The 1,516-nt window shown below is 45.0% G+C and overlaps 1 protein-coding gene across 1 annotated transcript in view; it reads left to right on the forward strand.

The window, feature by feature from the left end:
• The first annotated feature begins 1,067 nt into the window (after positions 1-1,067).
• LOC119585674 (F-box only protein 32-like) overlaps positions 1,068-1,516 on the forward strand; it is a 47,071-nt gene continuing 46,622 nt past the window's right edge. The window contains exon 1 of the mRNA XM_037934350.1: positions 1,068-1,251. Within this exon, the coding sequence (XP_037790278.1) occupies positions 1,133-1,251 (119 nt within the window). The 5' untranslated portion in view covers positions 1,068-1,132. The remainder of the gene's footprint in view (positions 1,252-1,516) is intronic.

The raw sequence follows: 1,516 nt of genomic DNA on the forward strand, positions 1-1,516 counted from the left end.
CGTGGCGACCCACTGACGATGAGCTTGCAGTACTGGGTCGCGAGACGTACTTTGAAGAACCCTACGTAGTCTGAGAAAAAATGAATATATATAAACACAAAGTAAATTCCCGAGTTTTAAATGGATTATTTGCTCCACGCGAAACTTGCACTATCTTTAATGTCACAACTTATTAATCATCGAACTGCTTAACCAATTGGTACTTTAGTGTAACCTCTTCTCATTTGATAAAAACTGAATTACACTCACAACCTAAGACAACGGACATTGCTCGGTAAGTTTCAAACGGCTACGCGAGGAAAGACATACTATTTTACTATTTGACAAGTTCAAAGGCAGCTACAGGTTGGTGGGTTGTCCTGTTCTGAGGGTAGTTCGTGTAGGACGGATATCATTATAACTGTGAGGTGGTGGTTAAGCAAGATTTTTGGGTTGGCTTTGGTTGCTCTCGTACTTAATGTGAGGCCATATGTTGAATCCAGGTTGTATATGTATACTAGTGTCCATATGCAAATTATATGACTGTGTATAGATTGTTGTTAATTTGGAAATTATAAAGAAATAAGCAAAGGGATTTTTAGGACCATATTTCCTTTATAGATTAATGGATGCTGATAATAGGATTCGTAAAAAATCGTGACAAAGAAAGAAAGAAAACATTCCTTGCGTTATAAAAATATTGCATGTGAAAGTTCAAGCGTGTGGCAGCAATAGATAATTACATTACATTGCTTAATGCTAGGGATACAATGACAGTAGGCCTACCTGTAAGTATCGCTCGGCATGAAAAGAACACAAGGAACAACACCTAAACATTAGACTAATTACCTACAAATTAGCTAACAACAGTTCGTAATCTTTTTACAACACGCTCATACCTAAGCTCCATTGACTAGCCCTTTCCCCATACCCAGAATTAGCCTCAAGAGTGACAAAGACCTTCGAGAGTGGAAATGCGGAAAACTCCCGAGTTGATCTTGGCGCGTGGCTCGCCGGGGAGCGCCAGGAGCGGCGCCATTGGCTGAAGGGCCGGAGCCACTCGTCCACTCGCGACCTGTGAGTCTCACCACAACCAGTGGGACTCTTGTGGTGGCGGAGGGAGTGCGGTGCATGTTGTGCGCGGAGAACCACAATGCCTATTTTCTCGAAGGACTGGCGGGACCCGGGGGATAAGTGGGTAAAAACGGACGATGGAGGTTGGGAGAAGGAGAAGGATGCCTGCGGGGGCTCGCTGACGGATATGGTTGTGAAGTGAGTAACAATCCTGTGTTGCGGAGAGCCTTTGTTCAACCAGGTTGTTGAGATCAGCTGGGCCTGACGCGCATCAGTGTCTCCACATGCAAGCGCATTTTATTCGCAAGTGGATGAATGACAGTATATGCAGGGGTGTGAGAGAGGTAGTCTGGGTGTTTCTACCCCCGTGGCTGTACTGTGGCTTATGGTGTGCAGTGTTTAGTGGGTGATTTTGAGGGCACAAAAGGTGGTGCGAGGTCGTTCTGACGGGGAGTGTGAACCA

The sequence above is a fragment of the Penaeus monodon genome, chromosome 20, assembly GCF_015228065.2.
Source record: "Penaeus monodon isolate SGIC_2016 chromosome 20, NSTDA_Pmon_1, whole genome shotgun sequence".
In the NCBI taxonomy this organism is placed as follows: Eukaryota; Metazoa; Arthropoda; class Malacostraca; order Decapoda; family Penaeidae; genus Penaeus; species Penaeus monodon.